At 35.5% G+C, this 27,784-nt stretch overlaps 1 protein-coding gene across 1 annotated transcript in view; it reads left to right on the top strand.

Moving 5' to 3' along the window:
• Positions 1-26,529, top strand: part of IPO5 (importin 5) — a 31,591-nt gene extending 5,062 nt beyond the window's left edge. Inside the window, exons 3-26 of the mRNA XM_070943036.1 lie at positions 1,046-1,238; positions 2,183-2,285; positions 2,986-3,082; positions 3,478-3,582; positions 5,002-5,124; positions 5,220-5,340; positions 9,049-9,136; positions 10,660-10,766; positions 11,462-11,586; positions 11,672-11,761; positions 11,845-12,018; positions 12,112-12,330; positions 12,548-12,631; positions 13,753-13,885; positions 13,970-14,091; positions 14,508-14,604; positions 15,232-15,404; positions 16,218-16,329; positions 17,058-17,113; positions 18,154-18,276; positions 20,210-20,429; positions 21,205-21,433; positions 24,456-24,597; positions 25,818-26,529. Coding sequence (XP_070799137.1) covers positions 1,046-1,238; positions 2,183-2,285; positions 2,986-3,082; positions 3,478-3,582; positions 5,002-5,124; positions 5,220-5,340; positions 9,049-9,136; positions 10,660-10,766; positions 11,462-11,586; positions 11,672-11,761; positions 11,845-12,018; positions 12,112-12,330; positions 12,548-12,631; positions 13,753-13,885; positions 13,970-14,091; positions 14,508-14,604; positions 15,232-15,404; positions 16,218-16,329; positions 17,058-17,113; positions 18,154-18,276; positions 20,210-20,429; positions 21,205-21,433; positions 24,456-24,597; positions 25,818-25,904 — 3,123 coding nt within the window. The 3' untranslated portion in view covers positions 25,905-26,529. The remainder of the gene's footprint in view (positions 1-1,045; positions 1,239-2,182; positions 2,286-2,985; positions 3,083-3,477; positions 3,583-5,001; positions 5,125-5,219; positions 5,341-9,048; positions 9,137-10,659; positions 10,767-11,461; positions 11,587-11,671; positions 11,762-11,844; positions 12,019-12,111; positions 12,331-12,547; positions 12,632-13,752; positions 13,886-13,969; positions 14,092-14,507; positions 14,605-15,231; positions 15,405-16,217; positions 16,330-17,057; positions 17,114-18,153; positions 18,277-20,209; positions 20,430-21,204; positions 21,434-24,455; positions 24,598-25,817) is intronic.
• The last annotated feature ends 1,255 nt before the right edge of the window (positions 26,530-27,784 follow it).

The following is a 27,784-nucleotide window of genomic DNA, read 5'->3' as shown; positions in this document are numbered from 1 at the left end:
TATGAACCAAGCCTCTGAAGTTTGATCCCATGATTACGGGGATGCTACAAAGATTGTAACTGAAAAGTAGTCATAAGTCACTTTTTTCAGTGCCATTGTAACTTTAAACAGTCACTAAATTAACGGTTGTAAATTGAGGACTACCTGTATAGTGGATAGGTTGTCTAATCTTGTCTTTGGAAGAACACAAACAAGAATACATGACATGATGATGATAATTTCTATATACTACAGGTGGAGATTGTTAATCAGTTCTCCAAAATTTCCAATTATGTGATCTTTAATGCAATAATTATGTTTATATTTTGGCTGTTTATTTGATTAACTGTCTTCTTTCCCTGTTCCTATAATTTACTGCAATGTTTTAAGCTTAGGTGGGATACTGTTACCTAATTGTGGGCTTTGTACATATATTTATTTAGCAGTTTAGTCTAACATGTGAAGATTAACATTGAATTAAAATAGCTGATATTTATATTGTTACAGCTGCGATTGGTAGTCAATGTGGAATTGAATAATCTTTACTCAATTTTTTTTAATTATTAAATTTACGTTGTCCATCTCACTATCCAACACTATCTGTTTCTTCTATCGTTTGTTATTGAACAACACTTTCTGTTAAAAAGTTTTATTTTAGTTCTAGAACTTGAGTTTTACTTCCTTTGCATTTCTTCATATACTAAGTCATTCAGCTATTTTAAAATAACATACCTTATTCCTCTACATTAATAGTTTTTATATTGTCCAGAAATCATGTTTACATTTTAATGTATAGTAGAATGTCATTCTTTAATTTATTACTACGTGCTTAGTTCATAGTGCTTTTGCTATAGAGTCAGATGACTCATTTAGTCCTTATATTAGTTATGGAGTGAAATACTTGAGGGGGATGGAATAACTAAAGATACAAAAATAGATCAGCTGAGTCAGCATTTTGGCTCAGCTGTTAAATTTTTATATATGCAAGAAAAATGTCTTTACAAAATCACTATTAGGTTTTTTTAAAAAATAAAAGAAACCGTTTACCATGTATTTGTCTTAACAGGCTAGACAAATGGCTGCTGTCCTTCTGCGGAGACTTTTGTCAGCTTCTTTTGAGGAAGTTTATCCAACATTACCTTCTGAAGTCCAAACTGCCATCAAAAGTGAACTGCTTGTGATTATTCAGTTGGAAACACAATCCAGTATGAGGAGAAAAATCTGTGATATTGTAGCTGAACTGGCCAGGAATCTAATAGGTATAAAATCTTATTTTGGTACAGATGCATAAAGGAAGAATATTTTAGCTGACATGATGGTTGTTGTGTTAAAAAATGCTTTTCTGTATCTGCAGCTATGTTGATAGATTGTGCTAAGTCATAATAGGGTTCATTTGTCTTTAGATTAGCATGTTGGGCGAACCAAGTCAATTGTGATTTACTCTTTAAAGTTAGCCCATGACATAATATAAACACGGTTAAGCCATGACATAGTATGTGTCTGAAGCTGGAATTTTTATTTTTCTTGTACTCTTTATCATGCTTTGGCTCCATTATTGGCTTTGAATGAAGATAACACTTTTAAATAATGATTAAACATCTACCACTTTAAATATGCATTTTCATATTTAGAAATATTATCTTTAGATATGCTGCGCAAGCCTTGAGGAGTATAGCAATCCACAACCTTATGTGATCTCTGTGCAGCCTTTTCTGTTTGACATTAGTGAGTATGGCATCTCTGCACGTGACTTTTCTGCATTGGTGGAATGATCTCTTCTGAAATAATGGGGTATTCACTCAGATTACTTTTTAATTTAGCATTTTGGTTTAGCGAAACAGTATGCAACCACTGTCCTTTCAGTGTATTATGCTTCATGGGTGCTTTACTTACTCTTTTCCATTTGCTTTTTCAACAGCCAGTATAAGATCAGTTGAAATCACAAGTGAAAGGGTGGAGGTTAAAGTGCAGATTTTCTAAGCATTGTGAAATTTTTGCAAATAGACAACCAGACTAGGATGTGAAATTTTAGGAAGGAAAATTCACTGTGTTCATCAGAGTTCAGAGCTAACAAGACATTGAAGCAGAAGAATATGCATCAGAGTTCATTGATCTAATTTGGTTAAATGCCATGATTTCCATTTTATTTTTATTTAATTTTAAAAATTGTATACCTTAAATGTTAATTTTCTCTCTCACATAGATGAAGATGGCAACAACCAGTGGCCAGAAGGTCTGAAATTCTTGTTTGACTCAGTCAGCTCTCAAAACGTGGGACTGCGTGAAGCTGCTCTACATATCTTTTGGTATATAATTACTCTTAAATAGTTCATGAGGCCTTTATATACTCTGATAGAAATTGTGAAAGAAGGAGAAGTTGTCAGTTTGTTTAAAAGGATTGTCGCTGGCTCACACACATTATTCATTACATCTGGACAAAGTTTCTTTGTTTCAAGCCCGTCAGTCCTGACCATTATTTCACAATATGTTCAGAATGAAAAATTCATGACTAAAACAGGAGCGGGGGCTGTCGGGTCATCTGTGCCTAGTTGGGAAATGCCTCTTTACTATCATTGAATAATTAGTGCAAAATTTGTATCTTCGTCTTGATTAGTCTTTCATTTACATTGCTTCCCAGCAGGGATGCACTTCAGATCATAGAACTGCAGGATATTATGGTTTAGAAATTTATATTAATATATTTTAATCCGTTTTTTTTTTTTTTAAATCACTAAAAGCACTACATGTCCAACAAGCAATGTTCAAAGACTTTGATGGCTTGCAAAGATAGTAAGACAAAATAGTGATGATAGATTTATTTTCTTACATTTTCCATGCAGAATAGTTGCAATATTGTTTAGATGGGCACTGAAATTCATTTAGATTGCTTGTGTTATTATTGGGTCTTCGTCAGTGAAATAAGTAATGACAAAAGAAACAGCCACAAGTGAATTTTTAGTACATTTTAATAATTCAATAAGTGTATTTATTTTATTCTTTGTTTAGGAACTTTCCTGGTATTTTTGGAAATCAACAGCAACATTATTTGGAGGTCATCAAACGAATGTTGGTGCAATGTATGCAAGATCAAGAGAATCCTACAGTAATTCAACATTTATTTAATTTTGTCTTTTAATGCTGTTGCAAAAAAATTGTCTTGTTTAAGACACTTAAAGTTCTCCATTCTCTTTAGTAATTTACATGAAATAACTACGTTGGGATTATTTTAGATAAATGCTTCTGGGGAATTTTTGTGATCTGTTCTTCATGGAGCTGATGTTTAAGAGGTTATCAGTTCAGAATACTGACCTTGGAATCACATAGACAGCAGTATTTTCTTTGCCAATTTAATGGAAATCTGGGTGATGTCAGTGTGTTTCATTACTTTTCATTGGATTTGAACAGCTATATATATCCTCCTCCCTTCTCTGAGTATGTCTGATAGATATTGAATAGAATTAAGCCCCATACTGTACTGACCGTTGGTTTTCTTTCTAGATCAGGACACTATCTGCTAGGGCTGCAGCTGCATTTGTTCTTGCTAATGAGCAAAATCTTCCCCTTCTTAAACATTTTGCAGACTTACTTCCTGGAATTTTACAGGTAAAAATCTCATAAAATTATGGTGACTGAAATGCTAAGCTTGTTGTCATTATTTGTTGTACAGTGGGTACCACTCAAAATAATAGGATAGTTTTTAAATATCATTTAGTACAGGCAACAATGCAGCTTGATTAAACGATGCATGGGACTTATGCAAGAGAAACTACTACATTCAAATGCTGCAAGGAATGAAGTTTGAGAAATCAAGATGGTATTTTTGTTTTGATGGTATTTTAAAATCTAAACCTTTAGTTTCTAACTGTACATAGCACAATATGCAATGTAAAAATGGTGTCCATATACTAAGCTTCAGGAAGAGCTGAAGTACACACATAAATATATTTATTGTTTTTACAATGTTAATTATAGTAAATCCTTTTGAAACTTGCAAACAAACTTGATTTAAAGTATCAGTTGAGAAAATTAAAAGCATGAACTGTGTTGATAAATAACATGAAATATCCAGCACACAATGTACCATTTATTCTAGCAGCCCCCAACCCTTCCAGGTTGGCAGACTGACAGGGGGAGAGAAGGGGAGGGTTCTCTGAGTAGTATGCGCTCTGTACTCCCACAATTGGAGCTTCATGTCACTTATAGAAATGAGCTTCACACACGTGCTCAGCCTCTACTTCCACGGCCCAGTTCCGAATGTGCCATGGCCACGGAGTTGGGGACCCCTGATTTATCTTATTGCTAGTGACAATTCCCAAGTTTTTGCATAGCTAGTTTATTCTATAAGATACTCAAAAAAGTGAAATTATTGAAATTTATTATTATATACAACACTGCAACTTACCAGGTAGAAAAAAAATTCTGAAATTCTAAGCAAAGCTAAAACCTTTGTTATTTTGAGAATATATTTGTCTTAAAGTTACACAGATGCTGTCTGTTGCCTGTAGGTGTAACGACATAATTCTGAAAAAACTAGGGCACAGTTAAAATAGATGATGGTTTCTCCAGAAAGGTAATGATATGCAACAAGAAAAAATAATAATAGAAAAACAATTATTGCATCAGATGAGTTATAGAAGAGGTGAACATAAATAAGTCTCACCTGATTAGCATGTGCTAAAACAGTGCTTCCCAGACCTAGCTGAAATTACCCAGAATTGGGTAAATGCGTTTTTTTCTTTGGTAGCAACTTATGAATTCATTGCCAAACTACAAAAGGGACAATTAAATTAAATTAAAGTGTTTTACCTACATTGGATAAAAAGGACTTTCTGATAAAATAATTTGGGATAATGAAAGAAAAAGTTTGGGAAACACTGTGCTAAAATTATATTACCCATATTAAGGGGAACGTTTGATGCTAACTTCAAATGTCTTTGTTGTGGAAGTTTGCAAAATGTTGAGTGGTTGCCTGTTAATGCTTTTGAGTGCAAATTTCAAGGGAAAATTACTGTTTTTCTTCAGGCAGTCAATGACTCGTGTTATCAAAATGATGATTCGGTCCTAAAGTCTCTTGTAGAGATTGCAGATACAGTTCCAAAATATTTACGTCCACACTTAGAACCTACATTACAACTGAGTTTGAAAGTAAGTTTGTATTCTAGCACTTCAATTTGACATATTTATTTGTTAAAGCTCTGGCCTTGATTTTAGAATTTTCCTGAAATATTTTTCAATTCCAGCTATGTGCAGACACAAGCCTCAATAATATGCAACGTCAATTGGCCCTTGAAGTAATAGTCACATTATCAGAGACTGCTGCTGCTATGCTGAGAAGGCATATCAACATCGTTGCACAAGCTAGTAAGTAAGCCATTTTTGTTACTTTAGTCAAATTTATAACACAGGTAATCCTCGATTTATGACCACAATTGAGCCCAACATTCATGTTGCGAAGTGAGACTTTTGTTAAGTGAGTTTTGCCCCATTTTATGATCTTGCCACAGTTGCTAAGTGAATCATTGCAAGTGTTAAATTAGTAACACAGTTTTTAAGTGAATCTGGCTTGTCAGGAGGTTGCAAAAAGTGATCACATGACCCTGGGACACTGCAGTTATCATAAATATGAGACAGTCGACAAGCATCCAAATCAATGGTGCAATAGCTGTAGATGTGAAAAAACAGTCATACATCACTATCAGTACCATTGAAACTTTGAATGGTCAATAAACTGTTGTAAGTCAAGGGCTACCTGTATATAAAAAGAGGATTTTTTTAAAAAAAGAAAGTCTTACGTTGGAATTTAAAAGCCAAAATCCTGATGGTCAAGTATAGCAAGTGTTCCCAACCTTTCTGGCTCGATGGACCTGCAGGAGTGGCAGCAGGGAGAGGGAATGGTTTTACGCACGCAGCCTAGCTCCTGCACATGTGCAAATGAAGCTTTGCGCGCCTGCCCATCACTTGCATGGCCCAGTTCCCAATGGGCCGCAGACCAGTACCAGTCCACGGACCAGGTGTTGGAGACCCCTGAAGTATAGAATAGAATACTTCATTGCCAAGTGTGGTTTCAAAGTGCTAGCCACCCATATCTCTCATGAATGAAGGCGAATATAAGTGTCCCAGGATAATGTTGCAGGATCCAATCAGGGTTGGCAACTGGTAAAGAGAAGTTCCCTGAGGATGGGCTCCAACACGAGTCAGAAAGTTCGGAAGACTAAACCTCTGATCCCAATGATTGACCTGGATTTGATCCTGCAACATTATCCTGGGACATCTATATTCACTTTCATTCGTGTAATAATAATAATGTACAAATTATAATCAAATCTTAATTGCCTCCCATGACCACCAGTGCTCCAGAAATCCCTGTGGAGACTTATAACCAAAGTCAAGGCTTTTAATTGTTACTACTTTATTTACACAGAGGCTAATTAAGTTCATAGTTTAAAGTTAAAGCTACATTTTCATTTGCTGTTTAAAGCTATCCAAAATCAGACAAACACTAGATTGCAGTGCTGAAGCAGAGAAAGCATAAATGTATAATGTTTAGGGATATGTATGCCTATAGAGATAAAGGTTTCCCAGTTCAATCAAGTCCGACTCTAGGAAATGGTGCTGATCTCCATTTCTTAGCTGAGGGAGCCAGTGTTGTCCAAGAACATTTCTGTGATCATGTGGCCAGCTATATGCCAAGGCGCACAGAAAGCTATTTTCTCCCAAAATAAGACATCCCCTGATAATAAGCCCAATCGGGCTTTTGAGCGCATGGCAATAAGGCCAAGCGCTTATTTCAGAGTTCAAAAAAGTATAAGACAGGGTCTTATTTTCGGGGAAACATGGTACCTATTTATTTCCTTGCATTTGCATAGTAATGGGAGCTCACCCCATTGCACTTTTTTGGGTATTGAACCTGGGCTGTCAGCTTTTTTAACCGCTGAGCCATTGCACCCTCATCTAAGACTATACATTTCTTCAAATCAGGAAATGTCAGTATTCTTTATATACTTTCTGTAATTTCATATAAACCATATCTTTGTGGATTTATTGATAAAAAGAGCTATTGGCTAGAACGGTTATGATAACTAATTGGCTGAAATGCCAAAATGAAGTAAAATCTTCAGAACTGAAACATTTTATATAGCAATAGCGCTTAGATTTATATACTGCTTCATAGTGCTTTACAGCCCTCTAAGTGGTTTACAGAGTCAGCATATTGCCTCCAACAATCTGGGTCCTCATATCATGATACTATAAGTATAACTTGGACTTAGCTATGTTATTTCTGATTTTAAATCTTTTTTTTAAAAAAAAATATTGCTTAGGACAGTATATTATTAAAATATGTAGGTTCTATGTAGAAGATTTTTGGAGACCTGGTTTCATTGCCTACAAATTAATAAAAGAAAAATGATTTAAGTATGAAATATAATATTAGCAATTGCCTATTTGATCCCTGTTATTCAAATGTCACTCTGTCTATTGAAGCAAATCTTACATCTGAGTTTAGATCTATTAGCATGCTTGAAATAGAGACACTGCAACCTATCGTATTTTTTGGAGTATAAGACGCAGTTTTTGGGGAGGAAAATCTGCCTAACAGTATTCATCTGCCTAACAGGTATTCATCTGGCTAGCGTCCTTAGTCTGGTCAGCTTCAGCACATTTGTTTGCTGGTTTTGAGCGCATGTGCTTTTTATCCCCTGCTTGGGGATAAAAAACAGCTTCTAAAGCACAGCTGATCTTTGGAGAGAGAAGCAATGAGAAAAGTAGGTGAAGCTCGGAAGATCGTTTCACATGCTAGCACCTCGTTAGGGCATTGCTTCAAGCTACTATCTCGTTAGGGCTGAAAAAAAGCTTCCAAAGCACAGCTGAGAGTCAGAGGGAGCAGTCCAAGCGGCTTCACTCGGAGTATAAGACGCACCCAAATTTTCAGCCTCTGTTGGGGGGGGGGGGTGAGTGTCTTATACTCCAAAAGATATGGTAATTTCTTCCTTCCTGTAGGTTATTTTATGGATTTCTCATTTGCTTCTTTCTAGAGTATTCTGAAACTAACATCTCTGTTTAGATTATAATGATCATGTATGGTGTCCACACAGGACTGCTTTTTAATCAGGTTCTATTCTTAATTATGACTTCAGAATGTATCTTATCTTTGACTTTCTGCATATCTAGAAACCTGGTGTTTGTTTCAGTAGGGCTTTTGTCATATATTAAATGCTTTTGCTATTGTTTGTTATTGCTTTCATCAAGAACTTTCAATCTCCTTTCATTTATTCAATATGTGGCTCTTTTCAGCTCTGTAATTTTAAACGAGAAGCAAAATATGTTACTTCTAGCCTAGCCTAGCCTCCCACTCTCTTCTCTTTTCAAAATGTAAGCTACAAAAACATAAAGGAAAATGGATAAAATATCATTTTAGATCGAAAAGCAGTAAGTATACACACTTGCACAAATCCTGTGTATCAAACATATTCATGGTGAAGGCATAGATTAATGGTTGTAATTAAGAACAGAAAGAAGTAGTTACTTTATAAAATTCTGACATTTGTGAACCATTTTGTTTTAACCAAGTTCAAACACTAACTACTCACTAGTACCTTTTATCTGAATCATTTAGTTACCAATTAGATGAGTATGGCTCACCAGGATCTGCAAATATAGTCTGTACATTATATAGAGAGATTGTTTATAAAATGATAGAACAATGAGATGATCAAGAGCTTGGAACAAGCCATTTAAAATATCAATATTTTGTTTCAGGTTCAGAACAAATGTGTGTTGTGCTGAGGATGGGATAAAATCAATATGTTTTGTTTTGAGTCTTGAAAAATGTTGGGAACATGCATGTTTTGTTTCAACTTCAAAGTACTCAATATATTGCATATCCTTATTTTACCTTACTTAGCTATAATAATTCCAAATATCAAACTGATCAGCAATTTTTTCACAAATTGTGTCAATGTATAATACAGTAAGTGAAAAACCCACATTTGTTTTTGAGATTGTTAGAGACTGTTAGCATCCAATTCATTGTTGGAAATTTGTTAATAAGCACTATTAAATTTGTTTTAGTCCCTCAGATGTTAGCCATGATGGTTGATCTAGAAGAAGATGAAGATTGGGCAAATTCTGATGAATTAGAAGATGATGACTTTGACAGGTAAAGATGGCTATTTTAGAAATTAAACGTAGGATCCTTGATTTTCCCCAGGATTATTTTATACTTTAATCTGTGTTGACATTTAATTCATGTCAAGGCCCAGCCCTAAACGTTTGGGTACACCATCCATTTCAACTGGTTAAGGTTCAATAGTAGACACATTTTCTTTCTCATTAAAAAGATGTACAATATTCAAGAAATTATATTGAGAGGAGCCGTTGTTTGTACTGAAAAATAAAAGTTTAATCCATTTGTTTAATAAAATATAAAGCGAATCAAAATCATCCTCACAGAAAGAAAAATAATAATTTCCAATTTGATACAAAGAAGAATCCATACAAAGAATGAATTTACTCTAGAAATCAAGGATCACATGTCCTAGTTCTTTATCATATGAAATTCCTAGAGTTTCCTTCTAGTTCACTTCAAGATTCATGGTCACAATTAATTCATTGCATTTAAAAACACTTTGTTATTTGTGAAGTAGTATGGCAGTAGGTTGACAATTTTGTAATGGAGGGTTTTTCAGAATATCTGACCATCATTTTATGCTAGAGTAGTCACTGAATTGGGGAGGGTGAATTAAAATCTACACAATATATACAGTAAGAGACAATGTCCAGGAACAGAATATTGAAGATGAGAGATAGAGAGTGAACATCAGATGGCTCCGTCTCTGTGGATAGAATGATTTGCCACAGGACATGGAGTAATGCAATGATTTAAAAGGAAAATGCAAAGTTTGCTGAAGTTCATAGCATTCCAAAGCAGAGTCAAAAGTAAATCGGATGACGCCCCTGGAACACATAATATGTATAATAAATTAATATGGAACTGATCACCATGTGGTTTGAAAGCTCTCTGTCATAACAAGAATGCAGTTGAAGCAATTCTATTGTCAGTAACACCCCCAACGAAATCAAATTCCAAGGCTTGAAGTTCCTTAAAGCTAACTTTTATTAGGGATGTCATATTGGCACATCTGGGAAAACCTGAATCTGAAAGCTTCCGGGTTTTCCTCACCCACAAGAAAGTTCAAGACCTTGCCCACATCTCCCAAATGTCCACACAGCTTCAATCAGTTCTTTCCCGAACAGAAGACGTCCTCCAATTTCTTCTTTGCACAGCTGCCGGACACCATGGCCTTGAACATCTCTTAGAGAAGTTTGTTATGGCTAGCTCTACTTCACTCATACAATCCCCCCTCCCAACTTCCCACGGTATGATTGTGGCAGGCCTGGATCCTCAAAGCATACAGGTAATATGACTTCCAGGCATGACATCTATATTACCTCCAGGAAAGCAGTGGTAGATAAGATGTATATACTATGCAGCGTAAGATCTTCTGGAGGTTCAGATTTCATTTAGGAAAATGCGATGGATAAGCACAAAATTATTCAAGTATTTTGATATAAAAATTGTATTTGAAACTCTATGTTAAGCAGGATTTTCTTTGAAACAAAAGTCTAAAGAATAGGAACATAGCCTAAATATTATTCTGATTGATTTTTTGCAAATTTTAGCAATGCGGTTGCTGGTGAGAGTGCACTGGATAGAATGGCATGTGGCCTTGGTGGAAAACTTGTCTTACCTATGATTAAAGAGCATATTATGCAAATGCTTCAGAATCGTAAGTAATTTTGTTTTGGATTTTGAGCTGCTGTTAAATGATGTAAGAACTGAGTGGTTAAAAATGGGTTTAAACAAATTTATAGTCAAGTAACCCTTGCATGAAAACTAATTTGGTATTGCAGTTAGAGCACCAGGCTAGAAATTGAGAGTCTTGAATTGCAGTCCCACCTGAAACACAAAGCCAGCCAAAGTGACTGGATGACCTTGGGCCAATCATTCACTCTCAGACTTAGAAAGCAAGCAAGAACAAACCGCTTCCAAAAATCCTGCCAAGAAAACTGCAGAGATTAGTCCAAGTAGTCCCCAGGAGTCAACACTGACTTGAGGGTACAAATATATATAAATGTATAATGGTTACAGAGCGTCCAAATCACAAGCATGGAGGCAGTGCATGGATCAATCATAATATCACTTTTTTCAGCACTATCATAATTTGAAATAGTCACTAGTTGCAATTGAGAACTGCCTGTATCATGAAGGTTTCTTCCAATTCATTGAAATAGGCGCCCATGACCATACACTGCACTTCTCTGCACCAATTTTACCAAATTGCCAACTGGGATGCAAGAGGGGGGAGTATAGCCATTCTGGAATGCAAAAGAAACTAGTTTGAACAGATTCATGTTGTGAATAAAAACATATTGTTATCTTTATCCTTTTTTCCTGACTCGGAATTCTTCCATTTAATTACAGCTGACTGGAAATGCAGGCATGCCGGCTTGATGGCTCTATCAGCTATTGGCGAAGGCTGCCACCAACAAATGGAGGGGATTTTGAATGAAATAGTTAACTTGGTATTGCTTTTCCTTCAGGATCCTGTAAGTTCAATAGCATTTTCCTCTTCCAAGTGTTTATTTTGGTGCTCTATTTTATGATCTTACTAATTCAGTATAAATATTTCAGCATCCACGAGTCAGATACGCAGCTTGTAATGCGATTGGCCAAATGGCTACAGACTTTGCACCAAGCTTCCAGAAGAAATTCCATGAGAAGGCAAGTATAAAGCTTTGTATTGCGCAGTTATTAACAAAGCTTATTTAGGGACCTGTCACTCATGGTTGGTATCTTTGTTGTAGGTAATTGCAGCTCTTCTGCAGACCATGGAAGACCAAGGCAACCAACGTGTTCAGGCTCATGCAGCTGCTGCTCTGATCAACTTTACTGAAGACTGTCCAAAATCACTGCTTATTCCATATTTAGATAACTTAGTGAAGCACCTTCATTCCACTATGGTATTAAAATTACAGGAGGTAAATATATTTTAAGATGAAATGGAATAAATTTAAGTTACTGTTTCAGCAAGAAACAATTTTATTTTTATTTATTTGCCTCTTTTTTCACAGTTGATAGAAAAAGGTACCAAGCTTGTTTTGGAACAAGTCGTTACATCCATTGCCTCTGTGGCTGATACAGCAGAAGAAAAGTTCGTTCCATACTACGATTTGTTTATGCCTTCTCTGAAACACATAGTTGAAAATGCTGTGCAAAAGGAACTTAGGCTCTTAAGAGGCAAAACTATAGAATGTATCAGCTTAATAGGCCTTGCAGTAGGCAAAGAAAAGGTAGGTATCAAGTTAATTCTCTACTATCTTCAGCTTTGTAGGTACATTGAGTTGCTTCTGCATTCATAAATTGAAACCATTCTTGGTTTTTAGCTTCAGCTTTAATGCTTTGGTAATTTCTATATCTTTTTTTAACTTACACTCTTCAATACATTATTATAAAGATAATAATTAAAAAACTGCCACAGTTTGATTTGGGTTCTCTCTTTTTTCCTAGTTTATGCAGGATGCATCTGATGTGATGCAGCTCTTGCTGAAAACACAGACTGACTTTAACGACTTGGAAGATGACGATCCTCAGGTATGTGAGAGAGAACATCTTGCTTTGGTCCAACTTTCTAAAACTACACATATTTGACTTGATTCAAGATTTCGCAATACATGTATGGTAGAAATCTACATTTTACCCAGTGACAGCACAATTTTAATTGACATACCACAGTAGGGATAAGGAAGAATTTTAGCTACCAAACCACCTAAAAGCTTACTATGCATAATCAGGATAGGCCTGAAAAGTTTGACGTTTTTCTCCAAATGCACTCAACATCTTCCAGGCTTTAGCAACTTCTGCAATTTCAAAATATTTTTAGTTTGCCCATTTTACTCATGCAGGTTCTCCTTAGGTAACTATTACTCGTTCAGCAAGCATTGAAAGTTGCAGTGACACTGAACAAACAAGTCCTTAAAACCAGTCCTTAAAGTTCCGTCTCTCACAGTACCTCCCTACCTCCTTCCATAGTGCTCACCTGTCCCCCCAACCTGCTTACAAGTCACCCAGGACTTGAAACTTCAACTGGCTTCCTCATTGACTTTGTTTGTGGAAAGCCAGGAAGAAGTCATAAATTGCGGTCATGTAAGGTTCTCACTTAACAACCTGTGATTTTGCTTAGCAGCAGCAATTGGCAAAATTGCTTTCACTAAGCAATGTGTTCTCACAACATCATACCTTACTATTGCATCACTTAGCAGTGGCAATTCCAGTCCCAGTTACCATAGTTACATAAGAAACATGTTCATGTCCAGAAATTATTGTACAAAAATGTGCTTTATCCTTTAATGTGATAAAATCTCATTGGATATCTTTTAGCAAAGTGCTGTTGCAATGCTTATGCCAAGCCTCTGTAATGGAGATTTCATATTCCATAGTTATTAAAACTGACCTATGAAAGTTTCTTTTCTCATTTATGCCATGAATTTGTTAGTTCAAGCCCAATTAATTTTTGGAGAACACTAATATTTTCTAATAGTTTTGTAAACATAGTCTTTTTTGAAGGGCATTTCAGATTTTTCAAAGTACTACACAAATCTGTATAGTTACCTTTAAACAAGTTCGTTAGGGATTGGTTTTTATATAATCCCAGCTGTAATATAGCTTTATAGTCATTCTTGAAGAAAATGAAATCTCATTTTATTAATTTACAGATATCATATATGATTTCTGCATGGGCTAGAATGTGCAAAATTCTTGGAAAGGAATTCCAACAATACCTTCCAGTTGTTATGGGTCCTTTAATGAAAACTGCATCAATTAAACCTGAAGTGGCCCTTCTTGACAGTAGGTTCTGATATTTTAATTTATATTTCTTAGTTAATAAGGAATGATACAACTTTACTAAAATTAACCTTTTTTTTTTACTAGCTCAAGATATGGAAAATATGAGTGATGATGATGGCTGGGAATTTGTAAATTTAGGGGATCAACAGAGTTTCGGTATTAAGACTGCAGGTCTCGAAGAAAAAGCAACTGCATGCCAGATGTTGGTAGGTACTATTTTAATTAATTTTTTAAAATAAAAAATTGGCATCTGATGCCCAAAATGTTTGGGAATGAGACGCCTCAAAGTTGAAGAGTTTAAAAGCAAGATGGAACTCTTTGAAGGGAAATTATTGAAACACCCACTACTCTTATGAAATATATGTTAAATCACTAATAGCAAGAAAATATTCTTGTATAAAATACATTCTTCCATTATTCATTTACAACACTGCAATTTTCTTTTAAATGTGTAGTCTATGTTCAAAGAGAATTTCACAATTTGGGGAAATATATTTATTTATCTGTATTCTCCTTTATTGGTATTTATTTATCCATTTTATCAGTTTTAAGTCTACCACTAGTAGTTTGTTTATTCATGATCCAGCTTGCTTTGCTGAAGAAATTTATGTTTGGATTTTAGGTCTGTTACGCCAAAGAATTGAAAGAAGGATTTGTGGAGTACACTGAACAAGTTGTAAAGCTAATGGTTCCTTTGCTGAAGTTCTACTTCCATGATGATATCTTTTTCTAAGTCTATTCTATTTTCCATGATAGTCCTATGAACTATTAATGTGACAGTTTTTAGTGTTTATTATCAAATTCTTTGCTGCCATTCTATATATAGCTTATTCAAGAAGATAACAATATTCCATCCTTCTTATTTGTCCAAGTAAATCCTTTTGTTGCAAACCCAGATATGCAATTCCCGCCGTTTTATGGTGCAAATATTTTTAAAATGTAATGTGAGACCTAAAATAGAGAATGTGGCTTGTATTTTAAAAAGCATTCTCAATTTCACTTGATTTCAACCTGGGTTAGTTAAGCAAAATTAAATTGTAACAGTTATACTGCTTCATCCTTAATTGTTACTAATATTTATTATTAGTTTGGTCTAGTGGTTGAAGCATCAGACAAAAAAGCCAGGAGGCTGTGAATCCTGCCTCAGGCATGAAAGCCAGCTGGGTGACTTTGGACCAGTTACTTTCTCCCAGCCCAACCCACCTTGTGAAGGAAGAGGAAGGGATATGGTGTGTGTTCATGCCTTGACTTTTAAACTAGAAAAGGGGGGTGTGGTACATTGATCCTATTTTCTGAAATCTTTACATTGCTAGAAAATTATAATAATTTCCCTTAATGAATTTAACGTGTTCGTGTGGCAGCTGCAGAATCAATGCCTTTACTTCTGGAATGTGCAAGAGTTCGTGGCCCAGAGTATCTCACCCAAATGTGGCATTTTATGTGTGATGCTCTTATCAAGGCTATAGGAACAGAACCTGACTCAGATGTCCTATCAGAAATAATGCATTCTTTTGCCAAGGTAAAAAGATGTTATATGTGGGTAGCATTTTGCTTCTGTTAATAATAGCTGATCTCCTATGACCTAGGATCTTTATTGAGTAGAAATAAAGTAGAATATACATAATTATTCAGAAGAATTTAGCTTATGTTTATTGGCTTAATTTTTCTATCCTATTATTCAGATATTCATTAAAAACATGGATAATTTTAATCTTCCAACTCCCAGAATGGTTCTGCCATTTTACTTTTTCTTTTGTATCACAGTGATTCAGTCCACTGTTGCATTGAACTTAACATAAAGAAAACTTTTTTTACCATTTCATTTCCTAACATTGGGGAGGGGGTGGGCAGATTTCTAATCTTCTCCCCCTTAAAATGTAAAGAAAGGAGGAAAATATGAATTTAACCGCAGGTTTCTGATCTTCTATTTCTTTAATATAATCTTTATCTTGAAATTTCTACATGTGGATAGAACAGTGTTTATCAATGGGAAGAACTAGATTTGTCCTTGTAATTCTATTCCAGACAAATGTGATCAGTAGTTTTATGTGCATTCATTGAAAGAAGGGCAAATATTTCCTTACTTAATCAAAACCCTGAACTTCTATCACCCAAAACATGTTTCACTGCAACATGCAAGAAGGAAACTACTTTCCTATTTCATTATTTGTCACTCAGTAGCAGAAGTTCTATGTGCTATACAAAAAATTTTTTTCAATCTTGCAAAATCAAGCTGCATTTTTATAGTACTTAATTATACAAGATGCAAGAAATTACAGTGATGGCAATAGTTATTGTTAAATATGTTTTCAAATTAATGTTATTTCTTTAGTGTATTGAAGTAATGGGAGATGGCTGCTTAAACAAGGAACATTTTGAAGAACTTGGAGGAATATTGAAAGGAAAATTAGAAGAGCACTTTAAGAATCAAGAATTAAGACAAGGTAAATCAATTAAATGTTGCTAGATATTAATTAAATATGCATTTCAGAGCAAGAGTTTCAAAATGTAAACACATATTTATCCTACCAAATTCCAGTGTTTTAGGGAACTTAAAATGTAAATACTTAAAAGAAAAATGATAGCTCACACCTAAGGTTAAAATTGCAATCTGGGCAATTCAGAAGTTCTTCCAAATATGCTTTGAAGTTCTGCATGAATTTATCATAACACTTTATAAAGAAATTAGGAATAAATGCAAGTTCCTCCTTATTTACACTGTTGCTAAGCAGAAAGTGATTATTAATTAACTGATAACTTTGTGATATTTCAGTAGAACAAGGTATTGTGATATTCTTTTAAAAATCTCTTTCCCTGGCACCTTCCTATTATATTACTGTAATAAAGAAAAATTATGAGTAGGTTATCAGCTGTGGGGGAACACATTTCAATTTTAGTACTCAGAATAACTTTTTGGACATTTTTATTTTCTGATTTTATATGTAAGTATTATCTTCCTTGACTCTATTTTGAACCAAATTAGTTTCAAAAGTTGAGGAGGCCTACAAATCTGAGCCTACATGATAGTTTGGTGATAATTTATCTATGTTAACTAGGATGATAATACCAAATAATTCCCCAGTGTTCCTTTTGTATACCTTTCTTACAGAAAGCCGGAATATTTATGAAAATAAGCCATGCTAATACATTACAAATTTTATTTTTTAATTAGTGAAAAGGCAAGATGAAGACTATGATGAACAAGTTGAGGAGTCCTTGCAAGATGAAGTAAGGCTCTTATTATTTGTTCCTTGTTGAAGGTATAATTGTTGAAATGTATAATTTCATGTGACAAACGTGAGAAATTGAAAAGGAAACACAACTTTCGAAGGCTTTGCTCATGTATTGTATCTCTACAAAAATTTCATGTGGTCAGAATCAGTGTATATACATCAGCAGTATCAGCTGTTCAGCAAAAAAGGAAAAGATTGTCCAGTGTATAGTAATTTTTTTTAAATTCTCATGTTATTAGGTTCAGTATAGTGACAGAAGTCATTAACAGTATCTGGAATGTCAGATTATTCACACTTGCTTTGACCTGCACACAATTTTCATATTTATACCTAAAAAATAATTTGTTTGCAGAAATAGCAGAACATAAAATATATAGCTTACAGTGCCAACTTGGGCAAATCAATTAAAAAATGTTGGCAGAAAAATTTAGTTTGATCTCCATTATCACCACCATACTGCCTTAACACCCAATAAAACTGTAGCTAATCCTAGTAGCACTTTACTTGCTGCAGAAATCTTATTTTCCAAACAAGTCATGAAATAAATTTATATTAGAATGATGAATATAGCTCAGGCAATGAGGAATTTCTCATTCTCAAACATTATGTTGGGATAATCAATAGAAATAACAATGAGTAGTTTTAGAACCATGTTTGTCTTTGAATTTTTATCCCATGGACCAGTTAACCCAACAACCACAACTTACACCTGGAGTACAATTTAGCACTCTACTTTCTGCCAAGCCAATTCAATATATTTTTTGAGATTTTCCATAAATCATTAAATCCTTGCTGGCGGCAGTATTAGAACTTTTGTATTTTGAGCCCACTAATGTCCTTACTCAGACTGGCCCATTTGTCAATTCTTCCTCTTAAGAAACAGAAATTGTTTTAAACACAAAGCTTGTGAAATATATAACATTTAAGAGAGTTACAATTATTCAAATACATAGAAATTTCCCTGTCAATCATATCTGACTCTAGGATGCAATTATTTAGTACTGATCAAATTTCACTTTTTTTCTTCTTCATCAGCATGACAGTGATGTCTACATTTTGACTAAAGTTTCAGATATTTTGCACTCAATATTCAGTAGCTACAAAGCAAACGTGTTACCATGGTTTGAACAGCTGTTGCCACAAATTGTCAACTTAATTGTAAGTAACCTGTATTGAGCAGTAAAGTATCACTTTAAGACCAATAAGAGAAGAGGGGGTGGGGGAGTGCATGGGAATGATACTTAACTTTGTTTATGTTGATTTGTCTATTTATTTTTACCTGGTAGTAATGCCATCAATGCGAACTTAGACATGTACAATATATACCATGCTAGTTGCAAAGCATCCCAGATAACGTGGGAATATTCCATTTCTTCTCTGGATCAGGTCATTTTAAGAGTGATCTGACAGTTTTCCAAAAGAAAAAGCGTCTCCTGCACGAAAAAACATTAGATGGTAGATTAATCTCCTGAACAAATGAATGGAAAGTAGACATAAGGAAAGATGATATGGAAACTGCATGGAAAAGAGAAAAATACATGTTGTAAAATGCTACACAATTGTGGATTTATGCTAAGAAGAATTATGAAAAATAAGAGAGTATTTAAAAGGAGTGGTGCGGTGGCCTAGAGGTGGAGCTCTCGCCTCACAATCAGGAGGCTATGAGTTCGATTCTAGGTAGAGACAGATATTTCTCTGGGCACAATGAGGCTATATCTGCTGAATATAACTCCGCATTGGCAACAGGAAGGGTATCCAGCCAGTAAACACTCAGCTCCATTCAGTTGCCCAGGCTCTACCCCGCAAGGGATTATTGGGTCATTAAAAGAAGATGAATATAGTACTTAAGAGAATTATAAAGTGAAAGAAGCTGTATGAAATAAAATAAAATGCATGAAATAAAATGCTTACTGCAAATACATAATACATAAATGGAGGGGAAAAGTAATAAAAATTTATTAACAAGACAGCAAATAGAGGTTAAGAAAAACCAGAAAATGCAGACCAATTTTGATGGAAATAAAACATAACTTTTGAAGTTGATTAAAAGGTCCAAGAGGCTCCATCAGAATGAATGGGATTTAACATAACTTTGATGAAATTATTTGAGATGAAACTGAAGTGACACAATGCTGCTAGGAGTACTTCAGAGATTTGTATGAGAATGAAAGTTATATTTTGAAGGCTGTTTGCCATAAATGCTGTAGTCCAAGAAAGAATGATAAAAAGAAAATAATAAATGCTTGTGAGAAAGTTGAAAATGATCTAGGTACAGCTCTTGTTGGACCAGAAATAATTTATTTATGGCATGGCTGTGTAATTTGCTTAATATGTATATGAAAACTGCATCCATCCTTCATTGTTAGAAGGGAACTGTCATTTTTTCTTCTACAAGGGAAATAATAATTATGTACTTTACATAACACTACTTAATCTGAAAGAGAAAGTACAGCAGAATGTATGTACTCTTCTGAAATGAAAGCATTTCATGGATGCTTCCATTTCAGCATTTCATAGACAACACATTTCCAGAACCCTATGAACTTCTGGTTCAGGACTAACTTTGGGAAACATTTGATCCACACCCAAACTTAGATCAACCTGGCGAAATGGAATATTCTGAAATATGAACTATTCTTCACTGGATCAGTAGGCTTTATCCATCCCTAGCAATTCCTTTGGTCTGCAATGATTTCCCATATTGACTTTAGAAGAATATGTTCATCCACAATGATTTAAAAACCTATAGAATGATATTGAAAAAGGCAAAAAAAAAAAGTCAGGCTTTGTTTTGTAAATATGTTTTAATATGTTTATTGCAATGTGATTTTTTCAGATCTTAGCAATAAATTGTCGTATGTTCGCATAAACCACTTAGGAAAAGTTTGTATGTATGCTGTATTCAGCAATATGTACAGCTGAGTAAGCAATAAAGCTGTTAAAATGGCTATGCTCTGACTTATCACAAGAATATTGAAAGGCATTTCAAGCAGCAGGGAGACTACTGTTCATATAGGGTGAGGTAGGATGGTAGAGATACACTTTGAATAAACAAAAAGCTGGATATTTATTTCTTTGTTTTTCTTCATAGTGTCCACATAGGCCATGGCCTGACAGGCAGTGGGGTTTGTGCATTTTTGATGATGTCATAGAACACTGCAGTCCATCCTCATTCAAATACGCAGAATACTTCTTGAGACCTATGCTACAGTCTGTGTGTGATAACAGTCCAGAAGTTAGGCAAGCAGCTGCATATGGTATTGGAGTTATGGCACAGTTTGGTGGGGACAACTATCGGCCTTTCTGCACAGGTATGCACTTTTAATGAAAGATATTTCTCAGCATGATCTAAATAAAAAATCATTGACCAATGTATTTCTTTAAAAATGGTGCTTTATCATGTTTAGCATATAGAATAACCAGTAGAATGATGCATTGCTTCATGCTTAAGATTCATTGTCTATATTCAGACATAGGTATCTGGATATAGAATCTGTCCCTGTTTAAAGTTTATGTGCCTGGCACTGTGTAACAGGCATGTAGGATATTTCTAATCTCGAACATGTTTGTTGGAATGTCTAATTCAGTCAGTGATGAGCATGCTGAATGGAAAAAATGAAATTTGTATACAGGTTACAACCACTTGTTCAACAACTGGCAGTGGTGTCAAATGAGGGGAACTTTGATTTCTGGCCATCGCAGTAAGCCATGGTCATACAATCATTATTTCCAAAGTCCCCTGCTGATTTCCCAGAAGCAAAGTTTATGGGGAAACCAGCAGGAGATCAAAGTCGCAGTCATGAAGTCCTCACTTAATATTGTTCTCATTTATTGACAGCATCCCTGACTGCTCCTTTTTTCACTTTTTTAAAAGATTATTGAGAAGAATGTATGTGACTATTTTTTAATTATGTTGTGCGGTACCATGATTAGAAGCCATATTCTGGCTGGAAAAGGGCACTTTATTCTCCAGTATTCTCTTGCAAGCCCAAGTAGCCAAGAGTGCTTTAAAATGCTATATTAGAATGGTGATATTAAAGTATTATTACTCAAGATATTTTTTTTTTTCAAATTTCATCTTATCAGAGGCACTTCCGTTACTCGTACAAGTAATTCAGTCAGCAGAGGCCAAAACCAAAGAAAATGTCAACGCAACAGAAAACTGCATTTCAGCAGTGGGGAAAATCATGAAGTTCAAACCTGACTGTATAAATGTTGAAGAAGTTCTGCCTCACTGGTTATCATGGCTTCCTCTTCATGAAGACAAAGAGGAAGCTGTCCATACATTCAATTACTTGTGTGACTTAATAGAGAGGTAAGAAGAAAACTGTTTGTTTAATTTGATGGGCATATTTGAATGTCGGGAATTTTAAAGCTTTTTTTTTCCTTTTTGGAAAAATAATTAGGGATAATTTACACTAATGGTTCTCAACCTTTTCTTCACCACACTCACCTCCCCCCTTTAAATATCTTTTGTGGCCATGGACCACCAAGACTTAACTCAAGATTTAAATAATAACATTTCTTCAAACCTTCACAAGACCCCCTGTGATAACTTTGTAACCTCCCAGGGTCCATGGACCCAGGGATGATTTACACCAGGGGTGTCAAACTCAAGGCCCACAGGGCCGGCCTGGAAATATCAAAGTACCGGCCCACGGTGCCTCTCCCAGCCAAAACAGGCCACGTGAGACCCCTGTAATGCCCATTTTTGGCTGGCAGGAGGCGTCCATCCCATCTCTTTCCCCCCCCCCCCCCCCGGCCCGCAGAGGGGAACTACAATGCTGTTCCGCCCCTCAAAGAAATCCAGTTTGACACCCCTGATTTACACCATTGATTAATGGACAAAATAATACAGTTGCAAGAAAAAGTATGTGAACCCCTTGGGATTATGTGGAGTTTTGCATGAATTGGTCATAAAATGTGCTCTGAACTTCCATCTAAGTCACAACAATAGAAAAACACAGTCTGCTTAAAATAATACTACACAAACATTAGATGTTGCCATGGTTTAATTGAACATAACATGTAAACATTCACAGTGCAGGGAGGAAAAAGTATGTGAGCCCCTAGCCTAATGACTTCTCCAAGAGCTAATTGGAGCCAGGAGTGAGCCAATCTTGACTCCAATCAGTGTGATGATATTGGATGTGTTGCTGACAGCTGTCCTGCCCTTTAAAAACACACACCTGTTTTGGGTTTACTGGTGTCAAGAAGCACTGTCTGATGTGAACCATGCCTCGCAGAAAAGAGCTCTCAGAAGACCTACGATCAAGAATTGTTGACTTGCATGAAGCTGGAAAGGGTTACAAAAGTATGTCCAAAAGCCTTGATGTTCATGTGTCTACGGTAAGACAGACTGTCTACAAATGGAGAAAGTTTAGCACTGTTACTACTCTCCCTAGGCGTGGTCGTCCTGTAAAAATGACTGCAAGAGCACAGCGCAGAATGCTTCATGAGGTAAAGAAGAATCCTAGAGTGTCAGCTAAAGACCTACAGAAATTTCTGGCACATGCTAACATTTTTGTTGACACATCTACAATAAGGAAAACATTAAACGAGAATGGAGTACATAGGAGGACACCATGGAGGAAGCCATTGCTGATTGCAGCACATTTGAAGTTTGCAAAAGAGCACCTGGATGTTCCACAGCATTACTGGCAAAATATACTGTGGACAGATGAAACCAAAATTGAGTTGTTTGGGAAGAACACACAACACTATGTGTGGAGAAAAAAGGCACAGCACACCAACATCAAAACCTCATCCCCACTGTAAAACATGGCGGAGGGAGCATCATGGTTTGGGGCTGCTTTGCTGCCTCGGCCTGGGCGGATTGTTGTCATTGATGGGAAAATGAATTCCAGAGTTTATCAAGACATTTTGCAGGAAAACGTACGACTATCTGTCCGCCAACTGAAGCTCCGCAGAGGATGGGTGATGCAACAGGACAATGACCCAAAGCATACAAGTAATTCAACAAAAAAATGGCTTCAACAGCACAGAATACTGGAGTGGCCCAGTCAGAGTCCCGACCTCAACCCGATTGAAATGCTGTGGCATGACCTTAAGAGAGCGATTCACACCAGACATCCCAAGAATATTGCTACACTGAAACAGTTTTGTGAAGAGGAGTGGTCCAAAATTACTCCAGATCGTTGTGCAGGTCTGATCTGCAACTACAGGAAACGTTTGGTTGAGGTTATTGCTGCCAAAGGAGGGTCAACCAATTATTAAGTCCAAAGGTTCACATACTTTTTCCTCCCTGCACTGTGAATGTTTACATGTTATGTTCAATTAAACCATGGCAACATCTAATGTTTGTGTAGTATTATTTTAAGCAGACTGTGTTTTTCTATTGTTGTGACTTAGATGAAGTTCAGAGCACATTTTATGACCAATTCATGCAAAACTCCACGTAATCCCAAGGGGTTCACATACTTTTTCTTGCAACTGTATATCCGTATCTCCTAGAAAGGATTACTGATTTCATTTTAATGAATGAAATTATTGTTTAGCAAATGCAACTTTATACTAAATTATCATTATATGTTTTATAAAATAGAATCTAATGAATTTATTTTGAATTCTTATTGCTACATTTGTTTCAATAAAGCTGCTTTAATGCATGCTTTCATAGACACAGGGTCTCAGTCAATTGATAAAACACTTTTAACATAAGAAATTTATGATTATTAGATTAAGAGATCAAAACTCTGTCCAATGTTTATTGAGTATTTAGTGCATTTAGTACTGTTGTTTTGAGAGATCTAGTAAAACCTGGTTTATATTGGCTTGCCTTTTTGTACACTCTTCAACTTTTTATCATTCTAATGAGAAAAAGACAAAAATAAGAGCAGTGTTGATCAGTTTTCAGATGATTTCTGGTGGGAGGAGCAAGGGAATAGTGTGTTCATCCTTGCTCTTGACCTACCGGCTTTCAATACCACTGATCTTCAGCTATAGCTGCAGAGGTTGGCAGTTGGGGAGAGAATCTTTTGCTCGTTCTGCTCCCTTCCTCTTGGTCTGTTCCAGTCAGTGTTGATAGAAGGCAGAGATTGACCCCCAAACCCATTTCTTTGCAGGCTGCATCAGGGCTCAGGGCTCTCTACACTCTTATTTAACATGTACACAAAACCACTGGACAAGGCCATTCAACAGCACAGGGTGAATTATTATCAATATACTGATAATAATCAGGTGTACATTTCTCTTAAGATCTGGCTTTTATCCCAGATACATGGGTTGGAAGATTAGGTGATCTTAAACTTATTGTCATTGCTGATGATTATTTTCAGTTTGCATTAACATTAAACATTTGCTTATATTCTCAACAGTAATAATCCCATTGTCCTGGGTCCTAACAACACTAATCTGCCCAAAATATTTGGTATAATTGCGGACGGTGAAATTAGTGAAGCAATCAAGCAAGGAGATCCATGTACCAAACGACTGGCAAATGTAGTTCGACAAGTACAGGTAAATGCCGATTAAGATATTGATAGGCAGATTACTGTATTGTTTGATATAATTCTACCTTCCTTTCCACCCTCCTCAATCAGTGGGTAAGGACTATAGATAAAGGCAATTTTCAAATTTTATTTCAAATAGCAGATTCAGTGCTTTTGTGTTCTAATCAGCATATAATTGCATTTTAGTAGTAGCAGATAGAAAGAAAGGACTGATTGGGATGAGATTGCATTTCATCAAGCATAAGCAGCCTGCCTGAGCGATTATAGGCAACACAATTGAGATTTCAGATTTTCAGATTTGACTAAAGGCAAAAAGGCAACAAAAAAAAACCCCTTAGGAATAAGGAAGAGAATGTGCTTTGAAAATCAGTTTTGGTCATCTCACTTAGTGTCATGTGGACACTAAGTGAGATGACATGTGGACATGTTTACTCAATTGCCCTAGCAATTTTTAAAAATTCTTTATATCACTACATGTATTTGAACCCAAAATTTTCTATCTATTACAATTCCACAAATCAGTAAAATGACCCTTCTTGTTGGTTTGCATATTGGTTTCCTAATTTCCAGCATAGATTTGTTTTTTTATATGTTTTAGGTAATTTTTCTGGTATCATATACCAATGGTACATCGTTTTTAAAATATCAGGACCCAGATTGTTGGGGACAATATGCTGACATTTGTAAACTGCTCAGAGAATGTTGTAAAATACTATGGAGCGGTATATAAGTCTAAGTGCTATTGCTATTCTATTAAAAAAAATGTAAAAATGTCATTTTAAGAGCTTCTTTTCAGTCTTCTATAGTAAAAACACCTTACACTTTCTCTAAAATGATGAATTTTGAAAAAAAATAATAGCTGTTGATTATATTAGAGAGATTTTATTATTTCTTTCATCATATAAAATTGTCATATAAAATTGTTAAATCTGTTTTGGATCACATTTAAAACTAAGATGGGATATCTTAAACATTGGAAAAAATTAACAGAAAATGTCATTTCCATGTTATCTTGTTTGAAATACATTTTGGATATATTCTTGGTGTTGTGTGGATGGATTTTCCATTTTGTTCTTTAGTTTCTATCTATTGCATATTGTTATTTAGTTCTTTTTATCTAATGAGCCACCCAGAGTTGGTTTGGAGTTGGTCAAAAAATAAATTTTAGGCCATGTGTAGAGTGCGCACATGTTCACGCTTCATTTATCTGTTATCTCTCTTCTGTAGACTTCTGGAGGCTTGTGGACAGAATGCATATCTCAGCTAAATGCAGACCAGCAGGCAGCCATACAGGAGCTCCTGAACTCTCCATAAAGGGCCTTAATTATCATCCACAAAAACTCCAAATAAACATTTACCCTTCGGTTTAGGTTTCTTTGTTTTGTTTCTAAGAGAAAACTGCAGTGCATGTAAGTCATTCTGCAACCTACATGCTGTAAGCAGCAGGAAGAAGCAGTTACAAACGGTGTTGCTAAGAATTTCTACCCCATCAGCACAGACACAATTCCCTTTAAATCCTGCAATAGCACTGAAGAGTATTTTTCTAATGGTATGAACCAACTATATGGCAGTGAAAGGGAAAAAAGTTGAAATTTCTTTTAAGCATAAACTGATTAAGACAGCTTTAAAGCAGGTATTTCATAGGGTCCCATTATAAAACAGATTAATGCATTTTTACCCTCTAGTGTTGAAACATATTGGAGTGTATTTTTGTAGGGTAGAAAACCTCCTTTTGCCCACCAATCCAATAGATTAAGGATCTATAAATTGAAGGCGCCATCAAGCATGAAGACTTCATTGATATCAAATTCAGTTTTCTGAAGCAGGCTCATATAGTGGCTCAAGAAAACCATTGAGTTCTCAGCCTTGAATGTGAAGTGTCTGGCATGTCTGACGGTATCTCATCCACTCCCTCAATAAATGACATTGAATACAATCAGAGCTTGTGTGAAAATCAAGTGCTGTGTGGTTTCTTTTTTGCTTTCAGTAAAAATAGATTGTTTCCAAATACATATATTATCCACATCCCAAATAGTTACTCTTTAATCACTCATGTTTTTACCCTTCCTACTACACTGTAAAGCTATGGAAAGCCCATTTATGTTTGTGTTTCTTTTTGTATTCAACTTTCCATGTTGGCTTAATTTCATATGCCTTCTTAAAGTGATATAAGATCGAATCTGGGTAAATCACCGGGACCAGATATTTATTCTTCCTAGTTTTTGGACTAATACTGGAGTCCATCTTCAGGGAACTACTCTACTGGAATATGTTCCTTAGGCTCTTCTGTGAGTCGTGTTTATGTGGTCCCTTCATATTCCTATAATGTGTCCCTTAACAGGAGTGCTGATTTACCACCAGCTTATCAAATACCTAGGAGTCAAGGACTTGACAGCACAAAGAAATAACACAATAGGCAGCCATCAACACACCAGTCAGTAGGAAGGCATCACATAAATACGACTCAGAACAGTCCAAAGCATGTTTTCAGTAGAGAGTGGTTCCCTGAAGATGGTCTCCAGCATGAGTCCTAAAGCTTAGAAGAGTAAATCACTGGTCCTGGTAACCAACTCAGATTTGATCTTGCATCATTATCCTGGGACGTACATTTGCCCTCAAAAGTAGTATAGTCCACCTAACAAATGGTTCTGGTTTGATATGTATATGATTTGTCAGTAATTTACAACTGATAAGCATGCAGTACTTAATCTCTAGGAGTTAATAACTTATTGTGGAAAGGAGGTGTGGCCCAGGACAATCTTGCCTACCAGTCAGTTCATGTGTTTATTAATTCATGGTTTTAACTGCAACACTACATATTGTGCTGTAGCATTCCAAGGTTCAGAAAAATTCTTCCAATTAACTGAAATCTCTGCATGTCAATTTAGAAATAAGCACCACTAACTTCAGTGAGGTTTATTCCCTGTAAATTGATAGCTACATTGTTTCCAAGGGTAAGCCATTTTAGAATGATAAAACAGGTTTTCTGTAAGTTCTATTGAAATACTTGGAGTAATAAATATTTTTGAGTGAAGTGACAGAGGGCACAGAGTGGGATCTGTTTTGTTTTCTGAAACAGTTACTCCTGAAGACCAAATATGTTAGTCATTATAGGATATTACAGAACAAATCTAGATTCTGTGCTATTAGTTAATTTCCAGTGAAACTTGGAAAGTGTTATCAATTAAAAAGGG

The sequence above is a fragment of the Pituophis catenifer genome, unplaced genomic scaffold (genome assembly GCF_029215685.1).
Source record: "Pituophis catenifer annectens isolate HBS135680 unplaced genomic scaffold, rPitCat1.0.hap2 SCAF_4, whole genome shotgun sequence".
Taxonomy (NCBI): domain Eukaryota; kingdom Metazoa; phylum Chordata; class Lepidosauria; order Squamata; family Colubridae; genus Pituophis; species Pituophis catenifer.
The sequence above is the reverse complement of the archived record's forward strand: the minus strand, read 5'-3'. Positions and strand labels throughout refer to the sequence as shown.